A 20,763-nucleotide genomic window follows, 5' to 3' on the forward strand; every position below is an offset into this window, starting at 1 on the left:
TGCAGCTCCTGGGAATAACCGGGTGGTGCTTCTGCTGTTCCCTCCTTCCCTCTGCAACACCCAGCCTGCGGGAGGGGGATAGGCAGCTTCCCTTCGGTTCCCCCAGGCCTGGGTGATGGGGGGGAAGAGCCCTAGAGATGCTGGAGGAGCAGAGGTGGGGCTGGGAGAGCAGAACAGACTTGAGGCCAAAATTGATGAGGGCAGGGGGGACAGGCAGGTGTGATGTTACTTTAATTTATAGAAAATGATAGATTCTCCCTCTTCCGCCCCCCACCTTTTTCAGGCCACTTCAAGCCCTGCCTCATTATGCCATTTAGGTGGCCAGTTGTGAGGCTGTAGCCCTGTTTTCTCTCTCTCTCTTTGTACACCAGCTGGGCCAAATTCTGCCTTCACTTACACCAGCACGATCCCTGTGTGGGGAGCCGAGGAGCCTTGGTGACTTAGGATAGTGCTGGGCCTTGGTCTGGTCCGTATCTCTCCCTTTTCTGTGTCTTTGATTGTATTTTTGCCCTAACTTGCTGCTTTTTCCTTTGTTTCAGGGCCGCGTAAGGATGCGTCACCCTCTGGTGGAGCTCTCGGCTCACGGGTGTTGGAAAAGCTCCTCCTCCCTGCCCCACCCCTTTTGGCTTCAAACCTGATTCCTCCTTTGTGATGGCCCAGGCAGGAGGAGTCGTGCGCTTCCGCCCTGAAGGAGACTGCGCCGTGTCGCCCCCGCGGTTTGCCCGCAACCTGGATCGGAGACCCTGGCTGCCTGCCACCAAGAGCATGGAGTCCACTGCCTCCAGCCCGCAGCGCTGCCTCACGCCCAATCTCAGCACGGGCAGGATCCAGTTACTGCGCAAGAGCCTGGCTCCCGAGGCGCGGCGATGTCAGCTGGGCATGTATAACAGCACCGGCTCCTTAATCCGCAAGGCACCAGACGCTGGCCCCTTTGGCAACGGCAACTGCCCAAGCTCTGGGCGGGTGACAGCACCGTGCACCCCGCTGAGAAGCAGGCAAAGCTCCTTACTGTCCTCCCCGGGCAGCCGCAGCCCGCTGGTGGCCCCGGCGCCCCAGGGGCAGAGCTCTGTGGTGACGTTCCGCTTCATTGAAAAGGCTAGCGTGAAAACCCTCAATGGCCTCCCATCGGGTGAGCCCAGGAGGGAGAACGGGCCAAGTCCCCATGGACTGAGCCGCAGCTTGGAGTTTGGGGAGGCCGTCCGCTGCGGTTCCAGCAAAGAGGGGAGCTCCTGCCCCGCCATGCAAAGCCAGCCTTCCCCAGGCACCAGGCAGGGCATAAGTGAGAGCCTGCGGCTGACAGCCCGGCCACCCACGTGTGGCTCTGTGAGGGGGCCTCCTGGAGGCACGTGCCCCCAACCCGCCCAGAACAGCCTGTTCCAGGAGCACCTCAGTCGGAAGCTGAAGCTGGAGGTCTCTGCCTCAGATCCGTTCCTGGCCGGTAGCCGCTTTCCTGTGGGCAAGCAGCCCTCTCTAAGTCTTGGCAATGGAAGGGCAGCAGGGCTGCCCCATGCTTTGAACACCAACTGCCTCTTCAGCTCCCTCTCCAATGGTCTGGGGACACCATCCGAGCACATCTCAGCGCTCCTGCGCAACCCCTTGGGCATGGAGCCCCACGACCAGGTACTGTCCAAGGTGTCTCTGAGGGAGAGCCGGGCCCTCGCCTTCAGAGGCCACATACCTGCTTCCCTGTCCCTTCCCTCCTGGGAGGCTCCCAGCTAACATGCTCTTTTATTCCTGCAGGGGGGCTCGTGGGCATGTTCCCGGGAGAGCTCAGCCCATGCCCAGCGCATTGCCAAGGCCAAGTGGGAATTCTTCTATGGCTCACTGGACTCTCCGGGGACAGGTAATGGGTCCCTCGTGATTAGGGGTGGGGATGAGGGACAGCGTCGCCTTCCACTGCGACTGACATCTGCTTGCTAAATCCAGATCTGAATATTCTGGCTGGCCTTTTCTTTGTCCTGGTCCAGCCGAACCCACCCCAGAACCAAGCCCTCCCTCCCTGAGCCTTATGACGGGGAGTTTGGAAAGCTGGATGCAAATTCTGCAGCTTGGGCCTATCTAATAAAATCCAGGCTCAAAATGGCCAGGCCCTCATCCCTCTGAGGCCAGCAGCTCTGCTGCCATCAGAGTCTGTTTGTCCAAACCCCTAAGCTCCACTGTGGTGTCAGCAAATCCATCCGTGCTGACACTGGGTTGCTGGACGCAGCTCTTTGTTTCCTGTTTTGAGGAGGGCTCAGGGTTAAAAACCCAGTTTGGGTAGGCCAGCATGGTGTGGACCCCACCTGTACAGTTCTGGGTACGTCTAGCCACCCCAAACACTCAGACACACTGGCAGAGGTGATTCTCCTTTTGGACGTTGCCCCAGTACCTTCCTTCTTACTTTTGTCCCTGTGGATTCACCCCTTCTCTGGGCCCAGTTATGCTGCTGCTCCAGGCTGAACTACACTGGAGGTGTTCCTACGTTGCAGCTGCAGAATGGGTCTCTCTGCATTTCTCAGGTGCAGCTCCCTCGTTTGAAGTGTAGGCTGGGTTGCTCTTAGAACGAGGTTACAGCTGTTCGTATGTAAACACTCTGGGATCTCTCTGTTCCAGGCACCTCCCCCCAGACACCTCTTGAGTCTCCGTCACTGGCAAAGCCCCTGCAGAAGCCCAGCCACCAGCTGCCGCCAGAATCAGAGAAACCAATGGCGGAGCGCAGCTTGTGTCACGTCGAGGTGGAAATAGAGATGGCTCCTGCAGGCAGTAAGAAGCCAGGATCCTGTGAAACTGGCATCATAAGGAGGACGGTGAAGTATTCGGAGACGGATCTGGACTCGGTGCCGCTGCGATGCTATCGCGAGACCAATATTGATGATATCCTGGCTGAGAAGGACGAAGGGGATTCGGCCATCGAGAGCCAGAAGGACAGCGAGAGCAATCCGAGTGTCACGGGAACCTTGGGGAGAAGGAACAGCATGCCAGAGGACCCCTTTCCCCAGCGCAGGGGAGAGCAGGATGGGAAGTGTCTGAGGAACGGGATGCAGGGCGAAGAGATGGACGAGGATGACGAGGTGTTTGAGGCAACGAGGCAGGAGAACAGGGGCAGGTGAGGTTTGCTGAGGGGGAGTGAGATGGTGCCTTGTGGTGGGCTGCTCTGTTCTCTGTCAAGTACACTGTGGACAAGCACCCAAACCAGACACACGTGACCTGTACAATTCAGTGTATTTGTGTAGAGCATCCTCACATTGGGTTGGGGTCCTGTCCAGTACCACAAGCTAAGGAGGATTGGACTGGCCAGCACTCATAAGAACAGCCATACTGGGTCAGACCAACGGTCTGTCTAGCCCAGCGTCCTGTCTTCCAATAGTGGCCAATGCCAGGTGCTTCAGAGGGACTGAACGGGACAGGGGAATTATTGAGTGATGCGCTCAGATGGGAAACTACTAAAGAAAACCAATGGTGCTGGTGAGTCAGTAGGAAGTGCTGTGCTGTGGGAGCTGCTGGAGCATAGAACTAAGGTCACTTGGGGTGATCAGAGACCCTAAAGCCCTTCTAGCAAGTAAGGGTCAAATTCCAACCAGGATAACTACGTTCTGCCTCCCTAAATTCCCGCCGAGCTTTTTCAGCTGGGCGTTAGTGTCCTTCACTGCCTGTCCTAAACTGTCGCGTAGTGTTGCTGTGCGTTGTCCAGCAGTTGCCATGCTCCACCCCAGAGGGGTCTGCATTTCAGTACTAGATGAGCAACTTTCTATGCATAGCTAGGGCATGAGATTGCAACGTTTTTTGGGATGGAGAGAGTTCTCAGTACAAAGAGCAAGCCAGGTATAATTGTTTGCCTGCACGTATTACTTATTAACACAAAATGCTTTCTGAAGGGACAGCATGGGGTGAGAGCGAGGCGTGGAGAATAGCGTGAGTAGGGTAATGGTAGGATGAGGGAAGGGACAGGTGCGCTGGGATAATGCCACACCAGGGGAGCATGGAGAGACGAATTATGAAGTGGCTAGGGCTTGGGGCCTGATCCAAAGGCCATTGAAGTCAGTGGGACGCTTCCCATTGACCTGAATGGCCTTTGCATCAGGCCCTAGATCCAGTCCACCTCTTGGTTCTTACAGGGACTATTCTCTATCTTGTGGCTAGTTTAATCTCTCCATCCTGTAAGGGCAGGTGACTGGGACATCACCCAGCCAGTTCGACACACCCAACACTAGATGGCTTTGCACGTGCAGGACTGACTTCCCGCTTCCCCAGCTGGGGAATGGGCCCCAGGCACAGCCAGCAGCTGTCCACCGCTGCGGCTGTGCTTATAAACATAAGGGCTGTGTCCGTCTGGGTGTGATGTGTGAGATGATTCTCTCCTCTCCCTCCTGTCCCACCAGGCCAAAGTGGGGCTTACCAAAATGAGGCTTCCACATGAGTCTAGCTGGTCACTGCACATTGGGTGAGGATCCTGGCTGGAGCCAGGAGGCCAGTGGAGTTAGCCAGCCAGTTGTGGCCCACTGTGTCTCATCAGGAGCTGTACATGCGATGGCTCTCCATGAGTCCCATGTGATCAGATGCGAGTGGCTCTGGGGTCCGCGACTCCAGTTCAGACAAAGACTGAGGACTTGGAGACCTGTCCTGCAGCAAACTGTAGGCTGCAACGTCAAGGTATTCTGGGGGACTTCTGGGCTTGCCCTTTCTGTGTCTCCGGTGAGACAGCGTTGTCACAGGTGGATCTCAGGAAGGAGCAGACTGTCTACTCCCCTTATCAAGGAATCATCTTTCTGGTCACAGTAAGGGAGGACAGCCATTCTGCATGCACTGAGCAGCCACCGGCAGAGGATGGCAGCCTTGCTGTGCTGAACATCTGGCCGAGGGAGGCTGTGGTGCAGCTAGGGGGTAGTTCTCTTGCAGGAAAATCCTAGGCACTTGTAGTGTTTGTTGCAAGGTGACAAGATGAGGAGAGCACTACATCCATGCCAGGGACGAGCTCATCTAGTCTACCTTGTGGTGAAACTACACTACCTCGTCTCACTGTGTCTTCACAGTGGGCAGCTCACGGGTTAGTCATCACACGGTGAAAGCATACCACAGCTGCTCCCTCTTCTTTCCAGCCCCAACCCCAACCCCACTCTTTTCCCTACTGTTGAATGGCTCTTCTAATGTGATGGGAGCCAGAACAAACAGCTCCCCCGTTGGGCCAGTGTGGAATCATACCACCCAGCTGCATTTTCCCTTGCATGGATCACTCAATCTATCACTCCTACCATGTGGATATCACTGTACCGCGCTGACTGCCTTATTCTTCCATGGCCCTCCAGTAACGTACCAGTACTGTAGGGTTGTGTGACGGGCCTCCCGATCAGAGAGGGGACCAAGACCTTGTCTGTTAAGAGACTCAAGTTGCCAAATCTGCTAGTGCAGTGAGGCCTTGTCTACACACAGAAGTTGTACTGCTTTAACTATACTGGAGTAGTTAATGCACTACAACCCCTCTATTCCCATGGGGGGAGAGGATTAGCTCTACCAGTATAAGGCACATTTATATTGGAATGAGAGCACCCCCCTGATGGGTTGTACTGGGATAACCAGAGCAGTAATAAATAACCCCCATAGTCAGACAGGTACAAACGCTGAGCAGAGCATGCCGCAGTGGAGTTAATTAGCCCCTTCAAGCAGGTGAGTGGCCCACCAGGCTGTGACTGAGAGGAGCAATCTGAGATCTCTCTGGGCCTGCTTTGTAGATCAGCATGTTTTGGAAGCTGCCACTGTGGAAGTTAATAAGGGCTGGATTTGTAAAGGTCTTTTAGGCATCTAAAGATGCAGGTGGGCAGCTAGTGGGGTTTTCAAAACGCCTCACCCTTACCATTGGAAGCAATGAGCATTAGGTGCCTGGGTTCTCTTAGAAACCCTACTAGAAACCTACCTGCATCTCTTGGAGTCTTGAGAAATTTGGCCTTAGGCATTTGGAGTAGTTCTGCAAGGGAGAGTTAGGGTGGCTGCTCCCCCAAGCATCAGCGAGCGCTGTGTGGTTACACTGATTGTCACAATAGAGGGGACTTTCCTTAGGGGGCGACAAATGCCAGAGCCAGGAGCACATGGCTACCAGCAGGCTGGTCAGCAAAGGGGAAAGGAAAACACAAGCTAACCAGAGAGGAAAAGTGAGTGGAGAAAGGGCACCTTCTTACTTCCAGGGGATCTTCAGCTCTGCTGACTGTAATCACGAACCTGAGGCTTGGTCTATGCTGAAAGCTTATACCAGGATAGCTATGTCAGTCAGGGGTGTGGAACCCCCCCGTAGCAATGTCACTATGTACACAAAACCCCCAGTGTAGATGCAGACCTGCTGACAAAGAGGGACCCGGAGTAGCTAGCCATGCTGCTGCCCGAGCTACCATGACTTCACTGCTATTGTTATTCGAGCTAGCTAAATCAAAGCTAACCCTTCCATGCTGCCATCACATCTTTGCCTGCAATGCAGGCATGCTCGCAGTTAAAAGAGGGAGCTGGATTCTACTCTGCTCTGCCTCAGAATTGTTTGCTACATTCCAATCAGTTGCACCTGTGCAAACCTCACGTGGGGTTGCACACGTGTCACCAAGGGCAGAATTTGGCCTGCAGAACCATCAGCATTATTGATGGTATGTGAAGGGGAGACCCAGCTAAACTCAGATCCCAGGTGAGTTTGCAGGACTGGCAGTCAGTGAGGAAACCATCTTTTACTTGCACATGGAGCAGGTTTGCTCTGGAAATGACTGAGGCTAGGTCTACACTACCTGCCTGAATCGGCAGGTAGAAATCGATCTCTCGGGGATCGAATTATCGCGTCTCGTCGGGACGCGACAATCGATCCCCGAATCGACGCTCTTACTCCACCAGCGGAGGTGGGAGTAAGCACCATTGACGGGGAGCCGCGAGGTCGATTTTGCCACCGTCCTCACAGCGGGGTAAGTCGGCTCCGATAGGTCGAATTCAGCTATGCTATTTGTGTAGCTGAATTTGCGTATCTTAAATCGACCCCCCCCCATAGCCTGCCCTGAGACCCAATACTTAGGGAGCCCCATAATGGCATGTTCAGAGAGCCACTCCAGGGAGTAGAGCCTTGCTTTAAGGACAGTAAATAACTATGGGGTGAGAGGCAAAGTCCTATGAATTAAAAACAGGTGCAAGTGATGATTCCGCAAAACACTTAAGCCTGTGCTTAACTAGAAACACATGATTACACTGGCTCCAAGGGGACTTAAGCATTTGCTTAAACGCTTTGCTGAATCAGAGCCCCAGTGATGGGAAACGGAATCACAGGCGCCCAGATCCTAAAGGATATCTAGGTGCCTAACTTCCATTAAAATCTGTACATGTGATGATCGGGGCCAGATTCTGGATACCTTACACCTTATTTTACAAGTGACCCTGTTGATTTCTCTGGCCCATAATGAAGGGGAGTGAATAGTCCAATGAGTTCACCCCTGTGTATTTTTATTAAGTATCTGCTAAAGGAAGAGGACAGCAAGTTGGTGAGAATTGCTTACAAAAACCAATTGCTAGTAACTTCAAACTACAGCAGAGTAGCAGCAATGAGCCAGGGGCCTGATTTTTGTGGCAATAAATATGCTCCTAATTAGCCTGGGGCCACAGATCAGTTCATGTAGGTGCTAAATGGCAGAATTAACCAGCACTGTCTCTGGCAGGATGGAGGGGGCGGGAGGCCTTGTGGAAAAAAATCCATTGACAGTGGTGTAGAGAAGAGCTGCAATAAAAGATGAAGTAGGCTCTTGACTGTCTTAGCAGAGGAGCTGCATACAAAGCAGGAGGCAGTCGTGGGACTGTGTGCTGCCTCTGGGTCTGTGGTCGACTCCAGCTGGAGATCGTGTGCTGACCCAGGAAAGGGCATGCTGACATACAGCAGCTGGGGAAGGCCCCAGCTGGATGCTGCTGACAGTGCTGGGGATGCTGAAGCCGCAGCTCTCTCCCCTCGTGTAATTACACCTTGAAGTGAGTATGGTTGGGACAATAACAGCAATGAGAGTTTGCATCCTGCTGGTTCAGTGGGCCTGTATCTGTCAGTATGGGCCACTAACGAGGCAGGAGCACAGAGAAGACCCTCCAGAAGCAGTGCCGCCCCTACTGTCCTTTACCTCCTTCCCCTCTCCCACGATCCCTTCCCCTTCTGGAAAGGATTCTCTGTGTCTCTTGCCCAAGTGCATGTGACTGGCATCTGGAAATGATTTGTTTCTTGTCCGTGCTTCTGCGCAGGAGCCCGATTACAATCTGTGCTCTGCTCCCGTCTTCTCCCCCATGTCTGTTACCCCTGGCCCGCAGTTCCCTCTTGCTAAGATGGTGCCCCTCTGCTCTGATCCCCAACAGGTTGTGGGAACCATCCCCGTCCGGCCCATCTGTTATTTCATAACCTGGCCTAGGTCACCTCCCTGACCTCTGCTTTTCCAGTGAGAATCTGCCCAGCTTCCTTAATGGATATTCTTCTGTCCTGGTGCCATTGCTGCTGCCCTATGCTGCAGCCCATTCACAGCAATAATCCTTGGCCTCTGGTACAGCACATGGGACTCCAGATGGACTCTAATGACAAATGATCCAGGCATTGTTAAGTTGATTTAATAGTACACTTCCTGAATTATAATGATAGGGAATTTACATTTCTATGGCATCTTTCTTCTTGGGGGAAACAAAGGCCTCCATAAAATATAATAGACTGATTTTTACCATGTAGAGCAGTCATTTTACCCACCGCTGAAACGCAGCCACCTATGGGGTGGAACGTGGTGGACATTTGAGCACCCAAGTAACACTGCACAACAGAAGTGGAGAATATCGTATATAAGGTTGGGTTTCTCCACTCTTTACCTACTGCTTGCTTAGGCAACCCCCCCTGAAGTCATGGAGAGGTTGGCCTAGTGAGATTACCAGAGTTGTGTTTTGAGCAGGTTAATGAATTAATGACATTCAGTCACTGAGACAGCAGGTGTTTAGACAATGAGTTTTCCAAGTCCTCTGAATGAAGATGTGTTCATAGGGTCCAGTAACCTAGCAGTGGGATAGAATGCTTTCTGACTGGATAAATTTTCCAGTGCTCTAGCCAATTGGAAACCGGCATGGCCTAAAGTAATTTCCCTTTACTTTATTAAACTGATGGCGGTATATCAGCTGAGAGGGGTTTTGGGATTCTGTTTGTTTGTACTTTTATGAATGAAGTGAATTTGTGTTCATTTTGCTGGAAAGCTGCTTACTGCTTCATGCTCAATTTGATTGGCTGGCTGTAGTCTACGTCATTTAACAGCCCACACTGTCAGATCGTAATGACTTTTGATCACTTCTGATCTGGACTGGGTTCAAACCGGTGACCTAGGGGAGAAAGGCTTTGTATCCCATTACAGATCTGATCATGGGGCATAGGGCTGGGTCCTCAATGGGATCTGAATCCAGGACCTCTGTGTCTAAAAGAATGAGCCTTTACTGCCTGAGCCAACAGACAAAGTCTGGTTGCAGTAGCGGAGTCATTGGTCTTTGTGGATGAGCCCCTGGAGGGGAACAAAGTCTGTGCTGTATTCATTGGCATGTGCATCCAGAGCACTTAGGTGCAGAGCGGTTCAGATTCCAACGTGAGGCAGTGTGTGCAATGTCCTATCTGACTGGCCAGGCTTTTTCCCCATAACCTGACTCCCCAGTGGGTTATGGTCCTGTATTGGTTCCGAGGAGACGCTATCCTTCCCAGTTATTGGTCTCAGTAGCAGATGAATTTAGAACCGATGGGCTAGCAGAGGGCAAGGAGTGCGCCGTTCTATGCTCCTCACTAACCAGCTGTTCCTTCTCTTCCCCCCCCCCCCCCCCCCCAGGATCATGAACAGAGATGAACAGGGCCTGCTCAAGTCACCAGTGCCATTCCTCCTGGGACACAGCCTCTCCAAGGATGGGATGGACTCTTTCAGCAAGCATTTCGAGAGCATCATGGAGTCCCATCGAGCCAAGGGGACGTCCTACACCAGCCTAGATTCAATTGATGTTCTCTCCTCCCCAGCCCGTACCCGTGGTACCTATTTCACCTTTGACCTCCCAATCCTCACCCCGGAAATACAGGACCAGATCCGAGACAGCGCCAAGCTAATTGAGCAGAATTTTGCCCCTCTGGCCCACCTGGAGCCAGATTCTGGAACCAGCTCTGCCACTGATGCCCCCTGGACCGAGAGGGAAGAGGAGCAGGGGAGAAGGGGGAAGAATGGCTTTCACAGCCCCTGCCACTCGGAGGACAGCTTTGGACTGCCCCTGACCTCCATCGTAAGGTGAGTGACCCAAGCTACCTCCATCAGAGCCGTTGAAGGCTGGATGTGTGTACCCACCCGAAAGAGGCATGCAGCCTGCCTGGGTTAGTCAATCGACTTGAATCCAGGCCAGAGCATCTGGGAAGGGGGGCCATTCAGAATGCCGAACTCACGCTCAGAGAGAACATCCAGGGGCTCAGGCAGAGGGATTCACGGGGTAAAACAACTCTAGTAAAAGCAAGTTGTCTCCCTCTAAGTTCCCCGGATGAACACAGTTCGTGGTGGGCTAGCACAGGCCCTGTACCGTTAGCTGGCTGGCCACGAGAGGCCTTTGTGATGTCACTGCAGTTGTTTGTGTTCTGGCTGGGGGTGCTTGTGGTCTCCTCCCCCCCCCCCTTCAGCATCATGAGGTGTCCCTGATGCTGAGTTACACAGGGAACCAAGGCTACTTGAGCTGGGAAGCAGGAGGCCTGGGTCTGCTGGGACCTTCATCCCTTTGGCCTCAATAATAGCTATCATAGAATGGTCCTGCAGGTATCATGACAGAGAGGCTTATCCAAAGCCTGTGATAAGACTCAGAGCAAGAGCCCCCATCCCAGCTACAGAGACCTCCTGCTACCACCACACCCTTCCCCACTGACAAGCAATGGCCGGTCCGCTCAGCAGCCAGAATCTCACAATCCTGTGTCAGCAGCTTCCTGGACCTGACCCCCACTCTTGGCCACCAAACCTCCCTGCATCCCCAAGTAGCCTCTTAGCATAACCATTCCCAGCTTTCACGAGCATGTGTCACAAGAGGGTCAGGGCAGAGCTGGGCCAGCAGGAAATGGGGTGGGGAGAAAGTTATCCAGAGCTATTATGGATGAAGGAATCCACACTCCCTGGTTTCCCATGCGCTCCCTCTGGGGCTCAGAGAAGAACCCCATGAGTGGTGCTGTTGGGCAGTGGGCACTACGTAATGGTGACTGCAGTCAGTGACATGATCCCCAGCCCGTCTGGGAGGAAAGGCGATGTCTGTTTATGGGCTGTTCTTGACCAGGAGTTGGTCCTGGTTGCCCAGGGGTTCTCCCCTGGAGCCCATCTTTTAGGAGATGGGGGAGCTAAATTGCTGGTAGTGTTTTCATTTCAACTCGTGATGGCAGGCGATGAGAGGGCAGTTACTGGAGTCATAACTCCTTGTTTTCCCCTTTAACACTGTGTCAGAGCATATCATTAAAGCACCATACACATGTTGACTAACACAGCACCCAGTGTCAGTGTTATCCTCTTCACAGCTGGGGAACTAGGCACAGAGAAGAGATGACATTTACCCCCAAGATCGCGTGGTGTGTTGGTGTCAGAGCTGGGAGTTCCTGGCTCCCAAGTCTATGCTAAAGCCACACCAATCTTCTACCACTTCTCTCTTGTTGAGGCTAGTTTGTCTAAGTAAGTGCTGTTTGTTTTCCTAATGGCTACCAAGGGGGCAATGCCGCCAGATGCTGAATCAATTTCTGTGGTTTGCTCTGCACTGCCTGCTTCCAGCGTACAGACGGTGCACTCTGGGATGCACAGGGGGAGGTGTGAGGCAGAAATGGATTGCCTTTTGCAAAGATCCACCTCAGCATATTGTGCAGCAATAGAGTCTGCTGTAGGGCTGTGTGGAGAGACACTGACTCTCAGCTGCTCTCCAGCACGGCATTCCTTTGGCCTGTCAGTGCTCTGCTGGAAGGGCAAACTTCTGGAGAGCTCTTAGCGCTCTACCTGTGTCTGCCACGGCCGCTCGAGAGCCCTCCGCAGGAAGCTGTTCACCCAGAGAGGTGTGGAGACCATTTGTGTTTGGTTCTGCAGCTCGTGCTGCCTGACCTGTTTCTCCTGCATGAGGACTTCCAGGGCCAATAGAGTTTCTCTGCATCCCTCTGGGATTCCTCCCTCCCACCCATCTGCTTCCTGCCTTATCATCTCCATGCAGTTTCTCCCAGTATTCCTGGGCAATCCGGGGCTCTTGGTCTGTCTGGCCTTTCCCCTGGAGTTTTGTCTCCCAAGGCTTGTCTATACTTAAAACGCTGCTGCGGTGCAGCTGCCACTGGAGTGCTTCAGTGCAGACACTACCTACACCGACAGGAGGAGTTCTCCTGTCAGCGTAGGTAATCCATTAACCTAGCGCCGTCTGCACCGGGGCTCAGGTTGGCTTAACTGCGTCGCTCAGGGGGGTGGATTTTTCAAACCCCTGTGCTAGGGTGACCAGACAGCAAGAGTGAAAAATCAGGACGGGGGAGGGGAGGTAATAGGAGCCTATATAAGAAAAAGACCCAAAAATCAGGACTGTCCCTATAAAATCGGGACATCTGGTCACCCTACCCTGTGCAATGTGGTTCTACCGACTTCATTTCCTAGTGTAGACCAGGTCTCAGCTACACGACTCTCGATTTTTCTCAGCAGCCCCAGAGCTCTTACTTCAGTCTCCTCACCCAGAGACCCTCTCTCCTCGGGGACCCTCAGTGTTGTAGCAATGCCTTATGCGAGGGCATCTCGCTCTGGAGCTAGTGCCCCGTGGCTCTGTTGCCAGCTTTGACACCAACCCCACATGGGTGAAGTTTGATTTTTCTAGTGACATTGAGCCAAACCCTGTTCCCACTGACCTCTACACAGCCTGTTGTATTCAGGAGGGATTCCAGGGGGTGTGACCAGGGCCGGCTCCAGGCACCAGCGCAGCAAGCAGGTGCTTGGGGCGGCCAACAGAAAGGGGCGGCACGTCCGGCTCTTCGGCGGTAATTCGGCGCGAGTCCCTCAGACCTGACGCCAAAAAATGAAGCGGCGGTAGTAGAGCTGCTGCCGAAGTGCCGCCGATCACGGCTTTTTTTTTTTTTTTTCCCGCCGCCTGGGACAGCAAAAACACTGAAGCCAGCCCTGGGTGTAACCAAGAGTGGGAATGGATCTGCTTCTCTTCGTCGTATCCTGCTTCTGGACTTAAAGGCCACTGGCTCCAAGGAGAGTAAGAAACGAGAGGCTCAATGTAGGGATCTCAAGCTGTATGGAGGGGCCTGGGACAGTCATTCGGCAAAATACTAAGCAGCCCCGTGCAAGGATTGAGGCCTGTGCTGCAGGGACACAGCTAGGAAGAGGCAGAAGTGCTGCCTGCTGACCTTTCACTGTATTCCAGCTAGATCATGCTGAGTGAGGGGCCTGCCGTACTTTCTGCCAGGGGAAGTGATGGTCAGTGGTGCCCGCTGGTAACCGGACCATGTCTGTCTGTCTGTCCCATGCTCCTCATTGTAAACAAGGCTCAGATGTCTATGGAAAACCATAAAGCACAGATTGTGTGCTGTGCCCGGCTCCAGGGGGAGGGGACGACTACACCATCCTTGGAATCCCTGGATTCTGGTCCTGGGTGTAAGGTAAAGCAGCCCAAGGAGCAGCTGGAGCACAAGGGTAACCTGGCCCTCACCCTTTCCCCAGGGCCAGGAGCAGCTACGCAGACACTACATCAGATAAGCAGCTACCCAGCTGCTATCCACCTTCGGAGCAGCACAGAGCAGCTGGGGTCGAGAGCAATCTCTAGTCCATAATCAGCCCAGATTTAAGGGGTGAGTTTAATTTGACAATGGGTGGGTCGTACCCAGTTATCTTGCAGCCCAGGGCCGTTACAGCCATGATCCAACCCAGCAGGAAGGGGCGAGAGGAGAGGGGATACAGACAAGGAAGGCTGGGGGTAGGAATCTGGCAGGTAGAAGTGGCCTGGCAGATATTTTTCAAAGGGACTGGTAAGTAGTTGGGCAGAGGGAGTCTGCTCTGATATTATTCTCTGTGTCCCCCACCCATGCAAACCTCTCCAGCCATGTTACCGTCAGCAAGCACTTAAGAGGTTCTGAACACAGTTGCACTAGTTGCACTGACTCCATAGTTGTGCGACACCCACATTCTTTGGGTGTCACAGGGTCTTACATCCCAAGTGTCTGCGGCCTCAGTTTCCCAATTGCTTCCTATCTCTTGACAGCTCCATCGCTATCTCCACTGTGGGGCTCTTGTGCAGATGCTGTCAGCACTTTGCTGCTCAATCACACACCCCTTCCAGAGCACATCATAGAAGATTAGGGTTGGAAGAGACCTCAGGAGGTCATCTAGTCCAACCCCCTGCTCAAAGCAGGACCAATTCCCTACTAAATCATCCCAGCCAGGGCTTTCTCAAGCTGGGCCTTAAAAACCTCTAAGGATGGAGATTCCACCACCTCCCTAGGTAACCCATTCCAGTGCTTCACCAACCTCTAAGTGACATAGTGTTTCCTAATATCCAACCTAGACCTCTTCCACTGCAACTTGAGACCATTGCTCCTTGTTCTGTCATCTGCCATCACTGAGAACAGCCGAGCTCCATCCTCTTTGGAACCCCCCTTCAGGTAGTTGAAGGCTGCTATCAAATCCCCCCTCACTCTTCTCTTCTGCAGACTAAACAAGCCCAGTTCCCTTAGCCTCTCCTCATAAGTCATGTGCCCCAGCCCCCTGATCATTTTTGTTGCCCTCCGCTGGACTCTCTCCAATTTGTCCACATCCTTTCTGTAGTGGACACAATACTCCAGTGGTGGCCTCACCAGTGCCGAATAGAAGGGAATAAACACTTCCCTCGATCTGCTGGCAATGCTCCTACTAATGCAGTCTAGTATGCCGTTAGCCTTCTTGGCAACGAGGGCACACTGCTGACTCATATCCAGCTTCTCATCCACTGTAATCCCCAGGTCCTTTTCTGCAGAATTGCTGCTTAGCCAGTTGGTCCCCAGCCTGTAGCAGTGCATGGGATTCTTCTGTCCTCAGTGCAGGACTCTGCACTTGTCCTTGGTGAACCTCATCAGATTTCTTTTGGCCCAATCCTCCAATTTGTCTAGGTCACTCTGGACCCTATTCCTACCCTCCAGGTTATCTACCTCTCCCCCCAGCTTAGTATCATCTGTGAACTTGCTGAGGGTGCAATCCATCCCATCATCCAGACCATTAATAAAGATGTTGAACAAAACTGGCCCCAGGACCGACCCCTGAGATACTCCTCTTGATACCTCTAGACATCGAGCCGTTGATCACTTCCCGTTGAGCCCAACAATCTAGCCAGCTTTCTATCCACCTTATAGTCCGTTCATCCAATCCATACTTTTTTAACTTGCTGGCAAGAATACTGTGGGAGACCGTATCAAAAGCTTTGCTAAAGTCAAGATATATCACGTCCACCACTTTCCCCACAGAGCCAGTTATCTCATCATAGAAGGCAATCAGGTTGGTCAGGCATGACTTGCCCTTGGTGAATCCATGTTGACTGTTCCTGATCACCTTCCTTTCCTCCAAGTGCTTCAAAATGGTTTCCTTGAGGACCTGCTCCATAATTTTTCCAGGGACTGAGGTGAGGCTGACCGGTCTGTAGTTCCCCTGGTTCTCCTTCTTCCCTTTTAAAAAGATGGGCACTATATTTGCCTTTTTCCAATTGTCCGGGACCTCCCCTGATCGCCACGAGTTTTCAAAGATAATGGCCAATCGCTCTGCAATCACATCAGCCAATTCCCTCAGCATACTTGGATGCACTAGATCTGGACCCATGGACTTGTGCATGTCCAGCTTTTCTAAATAGTCCTTAACCTGTTCTTTCACCACTGAAGGCTGCTCACCTCCTCTCCATACTGTGTTGCCCAGGACAGCAGTGTGGGGGCTGACCTTGTCTGTGAAGACCGAGGCAAAAAAAGCATTGAGTACTTCAGCTTTTTCCACATCTGTCACTAAGTTGCCTCCCCCGTTCATTAAGGGTCCCACACTTTCCCTGACCTTTTTCTTGTTGCTTACATAACTGTAGAAACTCCAGTTGTGTTTTGGCCTTCCTGATTACACCCTTGCATGTTCAAGCAATATTTTTATACTCCTCCCTAGTCATCTGTCCAAGTTTCCACTTCTTGTATGCTTCCTTTTTGTGTTTAAGCTCACCAAAGATTTCACTGTTAAGCCAAGCTGGATAAAGTCCAATGGAAAGCTTTGTCAAAGAGGAGGCTCTTGCAGGGTGCCCTGACTCCAAATTAGTCTGTTTTTCTCTCCAAACTTCTTCCACAACCAAACCCCATTGACCAAGAGCAATTTGACTCCAGCTCTCACATGTCTCCTCCTGGGCTTAGTGAGCTGCATCATCCTAGAGAATCACTTCATTCCTGGTGGGTCATGAATGGAGATGTGGTTGCAGATATAGCTGGGACTTGGTGTCTTGCCAGCCTTGAAAATCAGGACTAGGACCTTGAACTGGGAGCCAGCGAGGGGAGTGGAATGCAGGAATGAGGGGGCAGCCCATCCTGTTGAGGATCCTGCTGCTGCATTTTGCTTGGGCTGGAGTCTCCACAGTGGCCACCTACCAACCCAGATACAGTTAGTTACACTAACCCAACACCTGGATAGATCGCTATGGCCAGGCGTTCCTCTGGAAGGAAGGACAGCATTTCCGAGCAAGCTGGAGGTAGAAAAAAGGCTTTTTCCATCGCTGACGTTATCTTGTTTTCTAGGCCACATGCCAAGTTGTACAGGACCCCAAAGCTTCCAGCCACTTTAACGAATGGGGGCAGATGCCCACAGTCGTAGGGGAGGAGAATGCCTGGGCCAGTTCTTCAAAGTTTTTTCCCCTTTGGTCTTATCCCCATTGGCTTTGAGCCAGCTGCTTTTCATCTAGATGCTGATCTTCTTCAGGCATTGCGATATCCTTGTGATGCTGTTGACTGCATCTTTGGAAAAGATGATGTGGTGCTGTGCTTCATCCAGGTTTTGCTGGCAGCAGTGTCTTTGGCATCTCACTGCTTCTTTAAATGGTCTCACATAGATATTGAAAAGAAGCAGGATCAGGATAAATCCCTGTAGGACTCTGTGCTGAGGGCTCTATGAGAAGAGAAGTAGGTATCCATTACTTCTCTTTGGGTCCTTTTTGAGAGGAACAACTGTAGCCAAAACAGTGCCGCATCTACACCAGCTGTGTCATGTTAACAACTCTGCAGTATGTTGTGATCAGCTGTGTCATAAGCTGCAGAGGCCAAGTACCATGAGCATTGAGATGTAACCTCTATCCATTGCCTGCGGAAGATAATTTTTTGTGCCACTAGGCTTGTCTCCATGCTGTCTTGGCCTGAAGCCCACTGGCCAAGCATCTAGGATGTTGGTAGGTCCCCGTGTTGGAGCATGGTTTCCACCACTTCCCCAGTGATTTTCCCCAGGAATGGGAGGCTGCACCCAGGACAACAATGGGAGAATTCTTCTGCCTCAAGCTTTCAGAAGTGGACTAATGCATTCTTCAGAGAAGTTGTAAGCCTGGCTACCCTGCAGAAGACATAATTTCTGTTAGCAGTGGACACAGCTACTGAAAGCCAGGGAAGAATGACTAAGAAGGGCATAGATCTATCCACAGAGGGTGGTTTGAGTATCCCAAAGAAGTGCTTTATCATGTGTGATGGAGTGGCTAATGCCATCCAGCTAGATTTAATAATACTGCCTCAATGAGTTCCTCCCTTACCCAGCTGTTGTATTGTGACGTTGGATGAGAGCTGCTTGCAGTGGCTGGTGCTTGGGTCCAGTGTGGATTAGCTCTGCAGGCCGTGAGTTTGCAGCTTCAGTGTTGATGGAACACTGGGTTCTCTTTGCTCCCATTACTATCTTTAGGCTGTTGGTGGATGGATTTGTAGTGTGGTTAGTGCAAATAATGTTCCAGTCTCTGCCTGTTTGGGTCACTCGCCTCGATCTGTGAACCAGGGTGATCTTCAAGGCTTGGCCCTAAGACTTGAAAAGTGGTGATCATTAGATGATCTACCAGCTCATCACCAAGCTGGGAGGCTTGCCTGGATAATGTAAACTGGTAGCGTAGCAGATTCTGCAGCTGCATTCGAGCCTCTGAGCCTTTTCCAGTGTCCTGGTGAGTTATAAATCCCTTTGGACATCAAGACATTTTGATTTCAGATGATCCACAAGGAGAAGAGATGGGCCTAAGCCAAAACCCTCCATGCAAAAAGCCCTGAACTCCGGGACAATCCTGTTCCCAATCTGGATCCAGCCTCTGATGGTCAGATCTATTTCTAAGTAACTACAGTTGCTTGGGGGCTTGTTTAGAGGGCAAGATACTGCATGGCAAGACAGGGTGTGACGCCACAGTGCACCAACTTGCCGCAAGCTGGCGTGCCGTAGATCCACACTCTGGCTTGCTGCACAGTAACTTCCCCAAGCCCTCGATTTCCTTTCTCCCTTCAGTGTTGCACTGAACCAACTTGCTGTCCTGTTCTCCCTCTTCCCCAGTAGGTGGCGCTTCCTGTTTGTAAATGTGCAGCCATGCAGCCACCCTCCAGATTATAGAGTGAGGTGCAGATCTCCTCTGTTCATCAGGTAGCAGCTGCATGCCCCCCTTCTGTACGAGGTGCCAGCCCCGGTTAAGTGCCAGTGGGCCTCTTCCCCTTCCCCTGTAGGGGATCCAGTTAATGAGGGTTCTCTCCGGGCCAGGGCCAGGGTTCAGGGTAGAGAGGTTGGTTCCTCCTCCTGCATGTGTGGAGGCAGTCCCACCCCTGCATAGGCACAGAGTGCTACACAGCATCCCTGCCCCATGGAGCCAGAGTGGGGGATGTGACAGGCCTGGCGGGGTGTGTGGGTGAGAGCAGATCCCACTCTGCCTGCAGTGTGTGGGCCGTTACAGGCTCTCGCCCTGTCCAAGGCAGGAGACAAGGGCATCCGTGCCCCTTCCCATTCTGGGCTAAGGGGCTGTGCCTGGTGTGGGGCGCTCCCAATTATAGGGTGTCGCTCCCCTCTTGGGGGGGCAGGATACAGCGTGTCAGTGCGTGCAGTGGGGCATGGGGGGCAGGGTACAGGTGGCCCCTCTCCATGATGGAATGGGGGACAGGTCCCATCCTTGCAGGTGGGGAGCTGGTTGTGGGGAGGACACTTCAGTTGGACGGAACTGCTTGCCAAGGGCAGACAAAACATTGTGCTGGAGAGATGGAGAGACTGGAGCTGTGGCTGCCATGGCAACAGGAGGCAGGGGGGCGGGGGATTGAGCAAGGCAGTGTTAGCCGGAATTTGCAATTAGTGATCAAGATCCCAGGGCTTTGCAGTGCCCCCTGGTGTGATGGGGAGTCTGGGAACCCAGGGTCCTGGCAGAATGACACTAATACCATATGTACCGTGCCAGAGCTTCTGGCTCCTTCCATGTGCAGGGGCTGGAGATCCCTGAGGACTGAACCCACATAGACAAAAACGGCATGCCACATAAGAGATGCGTCTAGTCCCAAACCCCACAGTTCAGTGCTGTATTGCAGGGGCTCTGGTCCGCTATTTAGCGGGTCTGACCCCCGGTGCCATGCCTCTGATGCTGGGCTCAGGCCCGTGCCACAGACAGGGCTCTGCTTGACCTTCCCAGGGGCCTGGTGTTCTGGATTGCTTTCCTTAATGACACTGAGGGGAAGGGAGAGCTGGCACTAATCACACTAATTGTATAACGACACCACAGAAGGAGGCAATAGAGCCACGCGCCGGAGGGTCCTGGCAAATTTGGGGCTGTCACGGAGTATTGGGGGACTCAGGGCCCTGCACCCCCGGCTTTCTGCGATTTACCATGACTCTCAGCCAGCCAGTAAAGCAGAAGGTTTATTTGGATGACAGGAATACAGTCCAAGACAGGTTTTGCAGGCACAGACAACAGGGCCCCCCTCAGTTAGGTCCAGCTTGGGGTTCCAGGGCATCCCAGCCCCCCTTGGGAGGTCAGAGCAATCTCTGCCTCCCAGCCATCTCTCCAGCCTGCTTCCAGCCCTCTCCTTTTAGCAACCCCTCCCACAGCCTTTGTTCAGTTTCCCGGGCCCCGGAGTCACCTGACCTCCAACCCCCTCCTGGGTTCTCATGTTACAAGCTCAGGTATGTTCCCTCGGGCCGCCTCCCATCCTCTGATGCAGACCATCCTAGTTACACTCCCCTGTCAGCATTTCCACACCCCAGCAAGAACAGTCCCAGTTCGTCACATCTCTCCCCCCTTCGAGACCGAACTGAGCGGGGTCACTTTAGCCAGTGACCTGGGGAAGTTCGAACCTACCCCCGTTCCCATGGATGCCCCCGCATCCCTTCAGTTCCTTGGTGGGAATTACACCAGGCCCCTTTAGTTTCACGCCCCCCCTTAGGTTGGGGTGCTTGATGGCACTTGCAGTTTGCATGTGGGAAGGTTTATGCGGCCTGTGCCCTTTTCCCACCCCCATATCTCTGGGGTTCCAACTGGGCTGTGGTTTTCTTCCAGCGCTCCAGTCTGGAGGTCTGTGCTTTGGGCTCTCTTGGTTTAGAGCCCCCCTTTTAACCTTGGCCACCCTCCGGAAAGGATCCTTATTGCTGGGCAAGGGTTCTAAAGCTGTTTTTCCCTTGTCCCAGGCCTTCCTCCCCCTCTGACAGGGGTTACAGGATCCGCAGTACTGTCAGACAGTAACAAAGACCCCAGGCCAGTAAAAGCTCCGTAGCAGCCTCTGCTGGGTACGCCAGGTTCCCTGGTGCCCTGAGAGGGGAATGTTATGGGCCCGGCACAGCAGCTGGCGGC

At 52.9% G+C, this 20,763-nt stretch overlaps 1 protein-coding gene across 1 annotated transcript in view; it reads left to right on the forward strand.

The window, feature by feature from the left end:
* Nucleotides 1-607: 607 nt before the first annotated feature.
* Nucleotides 608-20,763, forward strand: part of PSD (pleckstrin and Sec7 domain containing) — a 75,793-nt gene continuing 55,637 nt past the window's right edge. Inside the window, exons 1-4 of the mRNA XM_054034583.1 lie at nucleotides 608-1,620; nucleotides 1,741-1,843; nucleotides 2,593-3,085; nucleotides 9,810-10,253. Coding sequence (XP_053890558.1) covers nucleotides 652-1,620; nucleotides 1,741-1,843; nucleotides 2,593-3,085; nucleotides 9,810-10,253 — 2,009 coding nt within the window. The 5' untranslated portion in view covers nucleotides 608-651. The remainder of the gene's footprint in view (nucleotides 1,621-1,740; nucleotides 1,844-2,592; nucleotides 3,086-9,809; nucleotides 10,254-20,763) is intronic.

The sequence above is a fragment of the Malaclemys terrapin genome, chromosome 7, assembly GCF_027887155.1.
Source record: "Malaclemys terrapin pileata isolate rMalTer1 chromosome 7, rMalTer1.hap1, whole genome shotgun sequence".
In the NCBI taxonomy this organism is placed as follows: domain Eukaryota; kingdom Metazoa; phylum Chordata; order Testudines; family Emydidae; genus Malaclemys; species Malaclemys terrapin.